General features: G+C 49.0%; 6 protein-coding genes across 6 annotated transcripts; 3 read left to right on the top strand and 3 right to left on the bottom strand.

The window, feature by feature from the left end:
* Positions 1-2,728: 2,728 nt before the first annotated feature.
* Positions 2,729-4,003, top strand: VFPPC_01674 (beta 1,3-galactosyltransferase polypeptide 1; the record flags this gene model as incomplete). Its single annotated transcript, XM_018281454.1, has 1 exon — positions 2,729-4,003. The coding sequence occupies one exon, from the start codon at positions 2,729-2,731 to the stop codon at positions 4,001-4,003; it is 1,275 nt and encodes a 424-aa protein (XP_018150185.1).
* Positions 4,004-5,080: 1,077 nt separating this feature from the next.
* Positions 5,081-5,434, bottom strand: VFPPC_01673 (glyoxalase-like domain-containing protein; the record flags this gene model as incomplete). The annotated part of the gene is made up of 1 exon (XM_018281453.1): positions 5,081-5,434. The coding sequence occupies one exon, from the start codon at positions 5,432-5,434 to the stop codon at positions 5,081-5,083; it is 354 nt and encodes a 117-aa protein (XP_018150184.1).
* Positions 5,435-6,068: 634 nt separating this feature from the next.
* On the bottom strand, positions 6,069-7,685 carry VFPPC_01672 (amino acid permease family protein; the record flags this gene model as incomplete). The annotated part of the gene is made up of 1 exon (XM_018281452.1): positions 6,069-7,685. One exon carries the CDS (start codon positions 7,683-7,685, stop codon positions 6,069-6,071), a length of 1,617 nt encoding a protein of 538 aa, XP_018150183.1.
* A 1,115-nt stretch (positions 7,686-8,800) lies between these two features.
* On the top strand, positions 8,801-10,917 carry VFPPC_01671 (amidase; the record flags this gene model as incomplete). Its single annotated transcript, XM_018281451.1, has 2 exons — positions 8,801-8,809; positions 8,869-10,917. The coding sequence occupies 2 exons, from the start codon at positions 8,801-8,803 to the stop codon at positions 10,915-10,917; spliced, it is 2,058 nt and encodes a 685-aa protein (XP_018150182.1).
* Positions 10,918-11,478: 561 nt separating this feature from the next.
* VFPPC_01670 (porphyromonas-type peptidyl-arginine deiminase superfamily) lies at positions 11,479-12,663 on the top strand (the record flags this gene model as incomplete). The annotated part of the gene is made up of 1 exon (XM_018281450.1): positions 11,479-12,663. The coding sequence occupies one exon, from the start codon at positions 11,479-11,481 to the stop codon at positions 12,661-12,663; it is 1,185 nt and encodes a 394-aa protein (XP_018150181.1).
* A 120-nt stretch (positions 12,664-12,783) lies between these two features.
* On the bottom strand, positions 12,784-14,132 carry VFPPC_13135 (hypothetical protein; the record flags this gene model as incomplete). Its single annotated transcript, XM_018290912.1, has 3 exons — positions 12,784-13,287; positions 13,359-13,827; positions 13,936-14,132. 3 exons carry the CDS (start codon positions 14,130-14,132, stop codon positions 12,784-12,786), a joined length of 1,170 nt encoding a protein of 389 aa, XP_018150180.1.
* Positions 14,133-14,413: the final 281 nt, after the last annotated feature.

The following is a 14,413-nucleotide window of genomic DNA, read 5'->3' as shown; positions in this document are numbered from 1 at the left end:
GCATAGATAGATAGATACTCATTTCAGTGCTTTGTCATGAATGGAAAGCCCTGATAGCTATGCTGCTGCCGCTCTCCAAGGCATCACATGTATTGGGCAACTGTCCCTCTACCGGAATTGCACGTGTCTCGCAAAGATAATGAAAACCTGGCATATGCATGCTTTACTGTTGTGCTACAAGCAAAATCGTTTCAAAAGTATTAATTCCGGGTTCTAAAATCACGAGAAGGGAAACCGGAAAGGAGCAGAGCATGAGAGACTGGGCAATGCACACTGGGAACGCCGGCCCTGCATCTAGGTAATGCTGACCTCGGGCATGTATTTCATGTGTTTCCAAGCACATGAACAGGAGACGGACAGCACATCATTAAAAGCCGACCGTGAACGCATGGAGTAAGTTGCATTGTTGGTAATGCCACGGCTGGATAACCTCCAACTTCTGCAGACAGGAGAAACTCTTATTTCCCAGAACAGGCAAATAGACTTCCAAACTGGGTATCTCTGAGTATTTTTGAACAATGCAAAATATAAGTCTATCCTCATTCGACCGATTTTGGCAGCCCCGGTTGCGTTGCATGGCGATGATTGGCCGTGATGACTGCCGTGGTGTTCCACGACATTGTCAAAATGCCGCTAAAATCGCGACATTCAAGATCGCGTTGCTTTTTGGGGTTTCGACAGTACTTTGGTTGCTCAGACAGGCCCAAAGATCGTGCATTGTAGCTGAAGCGGTGGTCATCGCTTTTGATTGCGATCCGCAACTAGCCATGCGATAACGAGCATTGATGAATGTCGCGAGAATGATGGTTCACTTCGTCAGTTTTTCCTTTTCCATCCTGGTAATGGGAAGAGTATAAGAAGGGAGTTGAATCACTAAATTGGAACTAGTTTTGTCACTTCCGCAGTCGAGTTTTCATAACCCTTGTATATACTCCGTACTCCGTGCTTCTTTTCAATCAACACTAATTTGTTAAAATTGTCCATACCACCTCATTCCACAATGAAGTCAAACTCAATTGCCATGGCAGCCTTGGCTCTCATCGTCGGCAGTGTTATTGCCGCCCCCACAAACAATGTTGAGAACAGGGATGTTCCTTTGCTTGGTGGTCACTCTGGCGCCTTGGAAGGGCTTGGAGAGACTCTGGACAGCATTGAGAAGCTGATCCCTGGTCTTGGCCAGTAACCGCCTAAATAAACAACATCGCCATCGTTGCTCGCGCAAGCCAACGCCAAAACGACCCGAGTCAGCAGCAGCAGTTTGAGTGCAACGGCCCGAAACGAGGTTTGGCAACAAGATTTCTCCGCTTGGTGGATGATGGATGGATGGCATGACGGCTCTCTAACAATTCTCTGGATGGGTCGAGGCTCTGCAACATTGAGCTGGCAAGGCATACACATCTCGGGAGTATCCAAGATGGGTCAAGATATGAAGGAGTGTGGAGGGAACCAGGTTGAGTCTCGAGGAATTCTACTGGCCCATGGCTCAGCCCTGCGCAATATACTCTTTTACACTATTGTTGCAAATCCCGTGTGCCGCGCGTTTCTTTTTATGTTTTTGCTCCGTGGTGGATGGCTGTGCCTTCAGCCATCTCGACTTGGTTGCTTGTGTTTGCCCGTGTTTGCCTTTAGCCACATGCACGGCTGTATTCCACCCGCACGTAACGTGTTAAACTTTGCCCAGATGGCTTTTGCCTGAAACCACAGAAGACCAACAAAAAGTTAATTGCTGTAACTATTGGCCTTGGGGCGGTGCCAACACGGAAGAAGTCCGAGTTTTCTTGGCCAGTCGCTTTGATCTTCTCCAAGGCCCCCCTTGTGCCCCTTTCCCCTGTCTTGGAGTTGCATCTGATGACGAGTCAACTGGTTTTTATAGCATCGGTCCCGCAGCAATGGGGACCGAATCATTGCCAAACCGCAAAACGGTTGGACGCGCCCGAGGTAATTGGGAGGCTAAAATCAAGGTTTGGCCTGGCCACGGATAAAACTGGTTTCCCTGACACCACATGTGCCGACTTCAAAACGTCTGTCTGGTCGTCAATCGTGTCAGACGAGCCTTCCAACAATTTCACCCACGTGGGGTCATTGACAATTGTCTGAGGCTATGGAAATTGGCCACACTAGCCTCTTATTTGTAGATCAGGAGTGAGGCTGGTGGCGGAGGACGCTGTACTGTACTTGTGAAGGACGGAGCACATGTGCCGTCATGATGAAAAAATAGAAATGCAAAATAAAGACGCGACCGCTCCCCCAGATCACCCGAGGATTTGCTTTTGTATCTTTGCGATAGGTCCAATCCTGAACTGTGGTGGCTTGCGGCGACTGTGTAACCATCCACCATCTCTAACGCTTTTTCCACACTGCAGGACAAAGAGGTCATGACGCCTTGACGACTCATTTTGATGACCCTTGTTATACTCATATCTACTCATAATTTCTCCATTCGACTACGAGCGTACTGCCAACACACGACGTTTCACTGACAATTAGGCTGCAGTCTGGACTGGGGGACAACCTCCAGAACCATACGGTCTCGATCCTTCACAAGACAAGGCACTGGGAGGGAGGCCAGATGGGGAAGTTACCGAACATTGAGCCAGATTTCACAGTTTCGACATTTCCACGATGATGACAGTGTAGGGCTGCCGATTTTCCATTTATTTCGGTCTGTGCTACATCTTTACCCCTGCGCCGCCGGCACCCTCATCTATTACACCCGTCAACGCCAACAATGGCAGTTGCAGAAAAGTCCAATTGGCCCTTGCGGTCTTGGTCACGGCCATCTTTTCTTCCTTGTGTCTCACGACGACACTTCCGTTTACTCGTAATAAGCGCGTTTGCTTGTTTGAGTCTCACAGTCTATCTATCAGTACTCCATCTTCGATCCGGTCCTCGAACTTGGAGTGTGGAGACAATTGTCCACCACAAAGACACTACCAAAGCACATAAGTCACCATATCCTCTGGTGCCGTTCCCTGATTCACCACTAAAAACGAATCACGAGTCAATCGTCAAACAGGAGAGGCAGCCGTGGTTGGCAGCCGTAATCTGTGCCGCCCAGGATGTGGAACGACGAATGTTGATACGAACGACGTGGATGCGATTGTTTCAACATGTCCCCTTTGACGCACGCTTTGTCGTGTCGAACCCGGGACCGGGCTGGAATGAGACGATACGGTTCGAAAACCAGACGTTTGGAGACATGATTGTCCTCGATCACATTCCCGAAGACGATGTTACCGCGAACACGATCAAGACGCTCGAGTTTTACAAATGGCTTATAAACGGAGGCCAACGATACGAGTTTATAACCAAATTGGATACCGACCTGTGGATGAATGCGCCTGCGTTCTGGGATCGGTATCTTCTCCCACGCATGTCCAACGAAACGGGACGTCTTACCGCTGCCGTGAGCAAAACCATCATAGGTCAGCTCTTCTATTCGGACACGGGATATAACACATTTGCTCATGGATCCATGTACACGGTGACATGGGACATGATGCAGCTGCTGGTTTCCCTTCAGGAGCGATTCAACGTTGTAACTGGAGAAGACGCAGCCGTGGGAATCCTAATGCACAAAGGACAAGAGATGGCCAACTTCGTCAATCTGCACGGCGAAGAGAAGTTTGATTACGACGACGGCGACTCCAGGGGAGATGGTACGGCGTGGGCGAGAACCGATTCACACCCCGATGCGATATCGCACGCTCTATACTCGGACGAAGTCATTGCGGTTCATATGCTCAAGCAAAAGAAGCTGTGGATGAAAGTCGCCGATTGCTTCGACCAAGAAGGGGTAAAAACGATACCGCCACCTCCAGAGTATGAACGAAGACCGCCCTTCCGTGTCCGTTGGAAAGACTTTTTATATTCGACGGGCTTGGCAAATCCGTACGAGACCATGTTCGACACGATTCCCCGCGAGTTCTTCGTCCACAAGCATGGTAATTGGGTGTGCGACGGCATTTGGAACCTCGGACAATCGAAAATGGGCTTCCAATAGCCATTGACTTTGATGTTTCCGGCATTTGTTTCCTACCAACCCGACATGACCTGTTAAGGCTAATACTGCAACCGTCTTGGTTGTGGTTGACTGACAGCTTCTCCTACACCACAGATGAGCTTGCTTACTGTGCATCCGCGATATTCATATATTTGGCGTTCCACCAGCATGAGCCTTCTAGGCCATTATGTTATGTTTTTTTTTTTTTTGTATTAAATTATACTAGCCAAGCGCGAGCCTGAGTTTCTTTTCCCCTTTGCCGGCGTCATATACGATTCCAGTATCTACATTAGAGTTGAACATATAGAGGAAGTTACAGAGAGATACCACACAGTTAGCGCGTTCACGTTCAAATATACTTTACTACTTTCTTTGCACCATTTATCTTGCAAATAGCCGAGTTGCGAAACAATAATACACCCTTGTGGCTTTGTCACAATTTTAGGTACCGGCGTACCGCCCGACCAATACTTGATGCGAAAACAAGCTTTACACCTTATCGAAGTCCTTTTCTTGCGAAGAAGGATTCAGATCCTGGTGCATCGCAGCGGGCAGTAGACCCAGGCGGTTCAGCTGATCCATCAGCTTTCCTCATGAAGAAATAGAAGCCACTTTTATTCGCTACAAGAAACTCTCAGATCCCAGGTGGTTGTTACTCATCAAAATCCATGTTAGATGCAATGTCCGTCAAAGATCTACTACTTGCAATGTTAAGAAACTAATTGATCGCTGACTTCTAATGAGTGTCGTTGATTGTAGCTGCTGGACCAGGATTACGAACCCCCTTCATCGGAGCTGGCGCTTAGCGCAAGACGGAGACCTTGCACAGCGACCTTAGTAACAGTTGTGCTCAGATTGTGGTAGAGTATTCTAAAATAAATACTCTAGTAATTATTTTTAACAAAATTCTACATTGCGGCAGCTATACATGCCCAACAACCAGACAAAAAAGCCCATTGAAGGCAACAACACGCGGTTTATCAACACCCACAACACCGAGTTACATGGCAGCAATATTACAGTGCCCAGTGGACTTTGATGCTAGTTCCATTGGAGTGCCAAAGTTCAGCAAATCGCCTATTTGAACCCCTCCAACTCAATCAACTCGATCAAATTGCCCTCGGGATCAGCGACATACGCATATCTTCCTCCACCTGACACATTCGGCGATGGCGAAACGACTCCACGAGCTCCAGTGCCTTCTTTTGTGAGGTATGTAAAGCTCTCGTCCATGTCAGCTACTCTCAAAGCCCAATGAAAATAGCCCTGATATCTACTTCCATCAACAGGGTTGGTAATGTTCTCCACACGGCGGGATACCATGTTGTTGATAAGCTCAATCATGACGCCTTCTTTGTTTCGAAGTTTAACGACGTGAACAGTTTCCGGGGCTTGAATGGTGAAATTGTCGACAACGTGGTGAAAACCCATAATGCTACTATAAAACTGCATCTGGGTGGTGATATTGGCAACTGAGAGACCAATATGGTCAAATTTGAAACTTTGATCCAATGTTTTGTGTGAAGAACCTGTTGCAGATGCTGAGGAAAGAGGTTGGAATAAAAGTGGAAGGAAAAATAGATGGAGAAGGAGGTAAGCCATTGTGAAGTGTGTTTCCGTGAAGACGTACAATTAAGAGTCTTAACACGAACAACGATTCTATTGTTTCCGGCAGGTATTTTGTCTCTTTATATCCACATCGTGACAACATGTATCAAGCGCTGCGTCTACAGGTGACGAACATGGGGGACACATACTTGGAAAGCAAAATCACGCTAATGCAGGTTCAACGGAAATAGATGCACCATTGATGCGATCGGACATAAGCTTGCACAATCGCGTTGTGGATCCACGGGTGCATAATGACTGACTGGAAGCACCATCAGTTTTAAAGTAAATATTAACATGAGGTAATAATATCAATTGTTGTGTAAAGTTATGGTAGTACTTGGATACGGTAAAGTCAATACTCCGCCCTCCTGCACATCCAGTTCCAATTGCTAATGATTCGATCCCAACTGCCGCCCACGTCATACCCATACAAGAGATGAGTCTGATTGCCCCGCTACTCCTTCTTCTCGATGGAATTTTCTCGAGAAATCTGTGCTCCTAGTTGGTGAGCTAAGATAATATCCTGAGTTGCCTCTTCTGTTCTCATATAGGTACGATGGCCTCGGGCGAGCCAAAAACCCAACGACACTACAACCATGACGCCAAAGACGGCGATGGCATAGTTCATATTACTACCGTCGGGGCTCGGACTCGCGGGGAAGAAGAAAAAGACTGTAGTTATTGCACAAGTAGCCACGCTGACATAGTTGATAGGAGCTCCCCATTTTCCCAGCCGGAATGGTCCTGGGCAGAGCTTGTCTCGCCCCACGATTAGGAGGGTGGAAATGGGGATACCATATGAAATCATCAATGCTACCGTGCTGACGCTGACAATAGCTGTCAGGACGGTAGTGGAGAAGAGGTATAGAACTCCAACAAGGGATGTAAGAATCCCCTGTACCCAAATTGCCCGGACAGGTGCCTTCCAAACCGGGTCTACCTTGGACAAGTAACTGCTCCAAGGGAACCCGCCGTCGCGAGCAAATCCCCAAGTTAGCCGTGATGCGGTTGTTGCGACGCTCACACCTTGGCCAATGCAAGCCACGAGGTAGAGAGCGATGAGAGCAGCGGCACCGTTGTCGCCCATTATCGCCTGGACGAGGCCAATGAAAGGCAGACCTGTCGGGCTGTCTATGATGGTGTCGATATCTTGCATGCAAAAGAGACAGATCATCATGAAGAAGAAGCCGGTAACTGCTCCCGACAAGACGGCAAGGTATATTGCTTTGGGACCATTGCGGCGTGGATCAGGCATCTCTTCAACCATGTGAATAACTGAGTCGAAAGCCGTCAAGCCATACGCAGATTGCAACAGACCTAGAAACCACACCACGCCATCAGACCAACCCGTATTATTGATCCATGTAGCAAATACGAATGACGGTGGGCGGAATGAGAGGTGATCGTTGGTAGCCACCGCAATGATGAATGCCAGCGAGAAGACAAGGAACAGAGCAGCGAGCAAAATGCCCATGAGGTTGTTTAACCAGGGCAGAAACTGGTCTTTTCGACATCCCACCACATTGACAACGGTGACAAATAGTGAAAACCCAAGATAGACAACGAAACTTATCCACGGCTCGTTGACACCTTCCCACTCAGGGTCATAGATGAGTTTCAAACCAAGAATGAAATTGGTATTAAAGGCCACCAGAGACGCGCTGGCTGTCCACCAGCCAAAGATATTCGTCCAAGCACACAAATAGGAGAGGAGCCGGCCAACCTCGCAAGAGTACAGCTTGTACACGTAGTAAGCTTGACCCAAAGCCGTTGGCATGCTGCTGCACAGTTCGCCCAGGGAGACGGCGATGCAAAGGTTTACAGCAGTGATCAATATCATGCCCCAGAGAATGGTGATGGGGCCGCCGTTATCAAGCCCTGTTTGAAAGGTTGCCGAAATAGCTGCCCATGAGCTCAACACGCAAAAGGCCATGGCGAGCATGCTCCAAAGGCTGAATTTGCGGGTCATGGCCTGTTCATGGCCCATACCCGCGAGGTCGAACGCATCCTTGGCATCTTGTGGCGCGGAGAGAGTTGGCTTTACAAATGTGTCATTGTTCTCAAGGTCCATCTCGGTCAATATTCCGCAGGAGAAGGTGTCGAATAAGGCGGGAACGTGGGGATAGGAAATGTTTCATTTGCAATGACGCTCGAAGGATGTTGAGCGATGAAGTTTTTTGTGTGCCGAAATTGTCTGACGAACTGGTAAAGGGTCGTGGTCATAAATATACCAGTTGGCGATATTGCTCTGATGATGCGGAAACTTGACGCGACAGGGACCAAGATGGTGTCTGGCCTAAAAGCCTAGTGTTGGACTCACGAGTGGCATTCTTGTTGCTTCAACAATACATTTGGAGAAACAGCCACGGCAACAATGTTAGTGCGATATCCGGGGATTAGCGACGCCTTGAAGGGTTACTGGTTGCCAACGGTCTGGCTTTTTTTCCGCCATGTTGGCGTCAACGGCGGCGAAAACACGAGCCATGGCCCAAATAGGCAATTTTGACTCCATTCATCGGCGCCGTCCGGGATTTTTGACGATGCGGGGGCGGGACTACGGGGCCTTCCTGCCACAGATCATCACCGTCCTCCGCATTCCAGCGCCAGATCGCATGCCGATTCCATGGATCTGGTAGTCCAATAAGCCGTTCATAGTAAAAAAGAGTTCCGTGTCTATAAGTCAAGTGCACAACACCAGGTTCCGCCAGCCTTATCAACCCCGAGCCGCCTTTACACCAACGGCCGCCGCGGGCAACCTCCAGGTACGATGTCGGCAGCCGCGGACGGCGATGTTCCGGCCGGTTGGCAACGCGTTAGCTATCAACGAGTTCACTTTTGTGGGATCCATCCATCGTAAAGTATTTTGATTGCTCGACTACAATGAAAGACCTCCACCACCCGATATCATTATGGTCGCACTATCGGTCATAACGAAAGAGTTGTCAACGGACCATAGCTTGCCGAAAGTGCAAGACATTTGTAACAGATAGTTCGCACCTGATGTATTAGAGTGACGCAAACAAGACTTTTTGCATATTCCCCTAGCTAACACATCGTGTTCAGTTGTGCTGCTACTCTGTGTTGTGTTTTGCTTATTAGGGCCACCCAAACATAGGCTCCGTGCCAGCTCGTCCATCACAGATACAGCCTTAAGAACTTCACCGGTGCCAAGCAGAATATTTCGCCATGGGCAGTGTAAGTCTCAATTCACTAACATCCCATGAACCCGATCACTGTTACTGACTATACCTCAGCGAAACCAGGAGCAGCTTGGCCAACCCGGCCTCAATCTCCTCGACGCTAGCATTTCTGTGTTGCTGGAGGCCCTAAATAAGCAACAAGTCACCAGCGTAGAACTTGTCGCCAAGTATCTTCGCCGTATAAGTGTCTATGATGCGGGCGGCTTGAAACTGAGTTCTATCCCCATTATCAACCCAACTGTGTTCGAAGAGGCCGCTGCCTCGGACGCAAGACGGGCTGCTGGAGTGCCACCTCGGCCATTAGAGGGCATACCGTTTTTAGCCAAAGATAACATCAAGGTGAAAGGCATGACGGTTGCAGCAGGGGCACCAGCATTTGAGAAGCTAGTTGCAACAGATGATGCAGCATGCGTGGCTCTCTTGCGAGCTGCTGGTGCCATTGTTCTAGGCAGAACCAATATGCCGGCAATGGCGAATGGCGGCATGCAGCGTGGTTCCTATGGCAGGGCAGAGTCTCCGTACAATCTGGAATATCTGACAGCAGCCTATGCGTCTGGCTCCTCCAATGGCTCTGCAACTGCAGTAGCAGCCAATTTCGCAGTTTTTGGTCTTGGAACTGAGACTGTGTCTTCTGGTCGATCTCCAGCATCTAACAACGCTCTGGTGGCCTATACACCTTCTCGGGGTCTCCTACCTCTGCGTGGAGTATGGCATCTGTATCCGACCTGCGACGTGCTGGTTCCTCATACACGCACCATGGACGACATGCTTCGAGTGCTAGATGTTTTGTGCGTGTCTGACGCCAATCCGTTCGGGGACTTTTGGAACGCACAGCCGCTGATTCCTCTTCCTTCAGCGGATGAAACACGACCTAAGAGTTTTCTTGAGTTGACAGATACAAACGCATTGCAAGGGAAGCGTCTCGGAGTGCCAACTATGTATATCGGGGGTGCCACTCCGGTGCCCATCGCGACCAGGCCTTCCGTTCTGAAGCTTTGGGAGCGCGCCAAGGCAAACCTCGAAGCATGTGGTGCCACTGTTGTAGAGGTGGATTTCCCTCTCGTCACAAAGTATGAGGATTATGAACCAGACGGTGTCCAATGGGCCAACATTGAGAACTTGCCCCCAAATTGGCTCTCTGTTGAACGGTACGAGCTCATTGCCCATGCTTGGGATGACTTCCTTATCGCAAATGGTCAATCTGGCCTCGATACCTTAACTAAGGTCAATCCTGATTTAATCTTTCCCCTTGAGCCTGGATCTCTGCAGGGGGAAACAGAAGAAGACAACCAACTCAGCTGGCAAAAGGTCGTGGATTATCCGCATACCAAAGCAAAGACCATGTTTGACCTCCCTGGCATGAAGCAAGGCCTTGAAGCATTGGAAAAGGCGAGAAAAGATACTCTCGAGGACTGGATGGAAGCGCTCAATCTGGACGCAGTGGTTTTCCCAGCAAATGGGGATGTTGGGCCTGCAAATGCGGATTGTGACGAGGAAGGCTGCCGGCTTGCATGGCGCAATGGTGTCTTGTACTCAAATGGCAATCTTCCGATGCGGCACCTTGGTGTTCCCAGTATTTCGGTGCCCATGGGCATCATGGAAGATACCAAGATGCCAGTCAACCTTACCTTTGCAGGAAAGGCATATGAAGATAGCCAACTGCTCCGATTTGGCTACGCTTTTGAGGCTGCTACGAAGCACCGTGTTTTGCCCTCCCTTGTGCCGGCTCTGGATTCTGACCTCGTTCAGTTCCGAGTAGTTAGCCAAAGCGGAAGAGTTGGTGCTGCCAGAGTGGGATTGCCAAAAATCGCAGTCCTCAAGAGGGCTAAGAAATTTGAGGGTTCGACCGTCCACCTTCATATTCAGGGAACGCTTGATGCTCATGACAGCTGTGCCGTGGACTCTCTCTCCTGCTACATCAATGGGCAAATGCATCCCCTCAAGGTAGAGGGTAAAAGTTGGAATATCCAACTGTCATATCCAGTTTCGGATAGAGATAGGTCATGGTCGCGCTGGACTAGCCCTGCTCTGACTCAAACAATCACCATCCTGGTTTGCCGCTTGGCTAATGGGCAAACCGCTGGAGAGCTTGTTCTGCTTTAATCGTGTATCTCTTCTTGGCACTTGGCTAGATAGTGTTTAAAATCTAAATCTCATATCAATTAAATACTCTCGTACTTCTGTGTTTTGTGACGGCTCTGCTGTGATTTTGCTCCATGTTTTTCATTTTCACCAAACTGTATCAGGGAGCTGGCTGCGAGCAATCACGAGGCCCAAAGCACCATGTATTCAACCAGACTTCGGGTCCCGATACCACGACGCAGTCTAATTGAAGCATACCAGCAAGGTCCTCCGATCTGTAAGAATAATTCAAGTCCCAGTTCTGGACGCCGTCGCGTTTGCTCGGCAGCCGCTCCAAGTTCTGGGTCGGAAACCGCGGGTCCCGGGACGGCGGCCGTGTATGTCGAAGAGTCAATTTGAATCACCATTCCGGGATATATGAAGGGTGTATTTAGAGAGTTTATAGAAGACAATTTCTAATACCATATTCAACCTTTTTATCTATTTCTTTTGGCATTGGGAACGAAGCACAGTTGTCATACCTGATTGCATAAGCTACAAATAGACTTTCAACTCAATTCTTTGCCACTAACAACCTACATCATGTCACCAAGCTCTGTTCACTCAGACGGCAATCTTGCTAATGGAAAAGTATTGAAAGAGTCTGTTCCCTCTCTAAACTTCAATTATCCGGCTGAGACGTGTCGTCATATTGCCACAATACTCGGCTTTCCTTCAGAATGTTCTGCTCCGTCTATGCACTATGAAAACGCGTGCCGCGAGATAATCGACCTTGCTGCCACAATTTCTGAGTTTGAATCTGTACGATTATACGCAAGACCAGAAGATTCTCAGCGGGCTCAAACAATGCTAAATGACAAAACCCACGGACCCTTTGCAGTTGAAATCATTCCATTTGCAACAAATCATCTATGGGTTCGGGATACGGCACCAGTCTACGTCCACGGCACTACACCGGAAACACAAACGCAAAGATTCGCCGTTAACTTCCGATTCAATGAATGGGGTGGTTCAGTGTCTGATAATGGCTCCCTCAAGCCTGAAGAGCAGTGGCCAAAAGTGGATGCGATGCAGTTGAAGGAAAATGCAACCTTTGCAAAGCGTGTTATTCAGCAAGACGCAAGCCCATCGCCTGTCACATGTATCGAGTCACAAATTCGCCTCGAGGGTGGTGCCTTAGTCTACGACGGCGAGGGAACTCTCATTGCCAGCGAGAGCAGCATAATTGGAGAGGACAGAAATCCGGGCATGTCAAAGCTAGAAATTGAGGCTGAGCTGCGCCGGCTTCTTGGGGCAACAAGGATTATTTGGTTCCCTGGTTTCAAGAACTTGGATATTACCGACGTTCATTCCGATGCGGAACTTCAGTTCATTCGTCCTGGGGTTCTTGTCATGTCGCGACCCCATGAGAGCGCTGAGGAGAGGTGGCATGAGGTGTATGAACAAGTCAAGGCAGCTGTAGAGGGCAACACAGATGCCAAGGGGCGAACATTTGAGGTGCATGAACTTCCTGAGCCAGATCCAAAAGTCACTGAGTACTTGAAACATGAAGACCCGGCGACAAACTACGTCAACTTCTATTTCGCGAATGGGGCGGTGATTCTGCCAAAGTTTGGTGATGATGAAACAGACACAGCGGCGCTGAGAAAGATGCAAGAGTTGTGTCCCGACAGAGTGGTCAAGCAGGTGTACGTCAATGCTCTTCCACTTACAGGAGGTGTCATACATTGTTCTACGCAACCGGTGGTTGATCTCACAAACGTATGAGTTGCATGATCGACATGAGGAAGGCATAGGGAATGAAAGGTGACTTCCGAGACAGCTTGTAGACACAATACATGTATTAACATAGCATAACATATTACTCATGGTGAAGGAATACCAGTTTCATGCGTATCCAGATGGCTTGGTTCCTGCGTGCTCGCGATATGAAGGCTGCGGCATCTCATGCCACGTCGGAACATGGCCGCCGTGCATCTCTTGCGGCGGAACGGAGGTAAGGAATGGCCCTTGTTGAGGCGGCATTCCTGGATGGAATTGTTGCTGATTCCAGCCTGGATTCAGAGCTTGTGGTGGCGGCTGATATTGAGGATACATTTGAGGCTGACCCCAAGGAACCTGCTGGGCCATAGTTGGCTGATGATTCGGGTTGTGGCCAACTCCTTGCAAAGACCATAGTCCACCGACACGTTTCTTGCTTATTGTGAAAAGCAGGACCAGTATAATAAACATCGGGAAAAAGGAGAAGACCAAATCAAGCACATCAACATATCGATCGTAGCTGATGGAGACGCCCGCACCGGTCAAGTCGACGTATCTTGCAAAGATGGCGACATCGTAAATCGTTTCTAGAACGAAGAGAGTAGTACAGACGAGGAAGTACGTCGAAGGCTATGTCGGTTTCAATTAGCAGTCCATGTAACGGAGAAAATGATAGTGCTTCGGGGAGATGGATATCTTACCGGGTCCGGTTTCTGCACATGTTTTGCTTGAGCCTTGATAGCAACCGACCAGCCCCAGAAAAGTACGGCCAGTACCAGGAGGAGAACAAGAATCGAAAATTGGATTCGATTCACGTCCCTCACGGTCTTAAGGGCGGTCAAATTGCTCAGAGCCTGGGACCGACACACCAGTGCAAATCGTGCAATCGCCAATACCCAGATAACAAGCCCAACTACCAATGTGACGATTCGAAACACTTTAACGCTGCTGTTGAGCACTCCGCGCCTCGTGTCTGAGATGCAAACACCAACGGTGACGAGCGTGGCGACGAGAAGCACCTCGGTCCAAGTTCCAGTCAAAACGCTGACAAAGCCGATATAGTTTGACGCTCTGTTGATTATTGACCTCGCAGAACTTCCGTAGCCTACTGAGTCGAGATACATGCGCATGTTGGCGACATACAGGGCCTGGCTGACCGTGCGGGTAAAACTATAACTGCAGGTTGAAAGACGCGACGGTTAGCAACATCCTGAGACAGGATTCGATTTCCATTTCGTCGCCACATGTAATCGGGCTCAAATATCTAAGTGCACTTACAAAACGAAGAGGCCAAATGTGCACCTGAGCCAGTTCAGGTACGATCTTGCTGGGTCGCGTTGTTGTCGCACACCACAGCACAACACCAAGCTCAGCACACCGGCGGCGATACACAAGATGGCATAAAACGGAAGGGTAGCCACGCCATATCGAAATCCCTCCTCGAATTGGCCTCGAAGGCTAGTATAGGACGACATATTGTCGTGATGTTGTCCACGTTTGGCTCTGGAAGTCGTGTGTTTGAGAAGCAGAAGCTGAATCTGTCTTTTGTGGGGGGGCATGTCTATGATATATTAATAGATTAGTTATAGACCAGAATAAAATGGGCACATGTTACGATCCCAGTTCGTAGGCTAGGCTGCAGAATGGGCCGGCGGCGTGAAGCTGCTCTTGGCGCGTAAGCACTAGCTGTTTCTAATAACAACCTGGGGACAATCGTCTGTGAGAATCCCTGCGAAACTATCGCCGGCATTTTTCC

The sequence above is a fragment of the Pochonia chlamydosporia genome, chromosome 1 (assembly GCF_001653235.2).
Source record: "Pochonia chlamydosporia 170 chromosome 1, whole genome shotgun sequence".
NCBI lineage: Eukaryota > Fungi > Ascomycota > Sordariomycetes > Hypocreales > Clavicipitaceae > Pochonia > Pochonia chlamydosporia.
The sequence above is the reverse complement of the archived record's forward strand: the minus strand, read 5'-3'. Positions and strand labels throughout refer to the sequence as shown.